General features: G+C 32.5%; 1 protein-coding gene across 1 annotated transcript in view; it reads right to left on the reverse strand.

Moving 5' to 3' along the window:
• Nucleotides 1-853: 853 nt before the first annotated feature.
• HELRODRAFT_182772 (hypothetical protein) overlaps nt 854-2,136 on the reverse strand; it is a gene marked incomplete at both ends in the record, with an annotated part of 2,772 nt that continues 1,489 nt past the window's right edge. The window contains one exon of the mRNA XM_009033499.1: nt 854-978. Coding sequence (XP_009031747.1) covers nt 854-978 — 125 coding nt within the window. The remainder of the gene's footprint in view (nt 979-2,136) is intronic.

Raw genomic sequence — 2,136 nt, forward strand, 5'->3', positions numbered from 1 at the left:
ATGTATGTAATCATGTATGTATGTATGTATGTATGTATGTATGTATGTATGTATGTATGTATGTATGTATGTATGTATGTATGTATGTATGTATGTAACCGTCAAACATCAAGTAACAAATGGATGTGTGTATGTATGTATGTATGTATGTATGTATGTATGTATGTATCTATGTATGTATGTATGTATGTATGTATGTATGTATGTATGTATGTATGTATGTATGTATGTATGTATGTATGTATGTATGTATGTATGTATGTATGTATGTATGTATGTATGTATGTATGTATGTATGTATTCCGGTTAAGCAATCTTGTTATCGTCAGTTCCATTCGACTGAGATAGCTCTATTGGATGTTTCTTCTAATTTCTATTCCTCCACAGTTGCTCAGAATGTGTCGCTGCTTGCTCTTTCAGATATGAGCTCTGCCTTTGATTGTGTCGATCCTTCATTACTTTTACGCAAGCTCCAATATTCATTTGGAGTATCGAAGGTTGTACTTCAACGGATTGAGTCACACCTCTCTGGTCGTACACAACAAATTCTGTTCCGATCTAACTTGACACATGTTGAAACATTGTCCTACGGTGTTCCTTAGGGGTCTGTTCTCGGCAGTGTTGTACACCGCAGATGTTTTTAATATCATTGACAGATATGATTCAAACATCACGGTTTTGCTGATAATATTCAGATCAATTCTAGTGCCCCCTATATCATTACGATGGTCTTGTCTATAGACTTAGATCATGCCTCTCAGAAATTAATGAGAGGATGACGGCAAATAGACTTAAATTAAATCAATCAAAGACTCAATTTTTACCGTCAGTTTATTGTCAAAGGAATTTCTCTCTAATGGGTTCTGCTGTCTGGAACGGCTTGCCTAGTAGCCTTTGTGATTCTGCGTTGTCTGTTATCAAATATGTAACAGACTGAAACACCATCTTTATGTTGTCCAAGTTTACCCTTGCTCCTAACTAAAGACAAATAAAAGACAAACATGAAAACAAACATACAAAAATAAATTTAAACAGAAACACTAATAAACTGGCATTTAATGAAAAATATGATAATTATACAAAACAATTAAACAAAGAAAGAAAGAAACAAATAAATAAACAAACAAATAAACAAACAAACACACAAACAAATTTATAGGCCATCTTAACTCACATACATTATTATCTACTTAATTAAAGTCCTCTTTTAAAATGTCTCTTTGAAAAGAAAAAAAAAATTTATTTTATTTTTTTTTTCACAAATATAACCAAACAACAAAAATGCATAATCACACACACAGACATACACACGCATACACACAAACACACATGTACACACATACACACAAACACACATATACATAAGCATAAACATACGCAGACACACATACACGCACACATACACACACACACACATACACACAAACATACAGACAGATAAATTTTTTTGATTCGTGCTTGAGTGTGAGTCGTAAGCTTTCCAAAAAAACTTTATTAAAAATTCAAGGAAAAATTGAAAAAACATATTTGAAATTTTAAAAATAATTAATTTATTTTTGAAAATAAAAAAATTATATAGACAACAATAAGTTTTATATGTGTTTATATATTTATATGAGGATGTACAAAATATGAATCTATTTGCTTGCATTTGAAGAATGATGACACGATCAAGTAGATCTATGTATGTATGCATGTGTGTGTGTGTGTGTGTGTGTGTGTGTGTGTGTGTGTGTGTGTATGTGTTTGTCTGTCTGTTTGTTAGTAAGCCTTTGCCGGTCCTCTGAATGTCAACAGATTTAAACTAGGATCCCGTAAATGGCTTAGGGGATTGTTCCATATCATAAGAGTTGAAACAGCAATTTTCTAGAACATATTCTTAACTGGCTCGTCTGTACCGCCAGGAAATTTAACTCGTCAGATTGCAAACTGACACAATGGGTTGATTTACTGGCGGTTTTGTTATTAAACATCTAAGTGCCAAGTTATTGATGCATTTAAATATTATAACACAAGTTCTAAACAGAGCATTATTTTTGATAGGCAGCCAGTGTAGTTGTTTTAAAATTGGCAAGATGTGATCATATTTGGAAGTGCCAGACACAACTCTAACTGGCTGTAACATCATAATTGACT

Source organism: Helobdella robusta (genome assembly GCF_000326865.2).
Source record: "Helobdella robusta unplaced genomic scaffold HELROscaffold_92, whole genome shotgun sequence".
NCBI lineage: Eukaryota > Metazoa > Annelida > Clitellata > Rhynchobdellida > Glossiphoniidae > Helobdella > Helobdella robusta.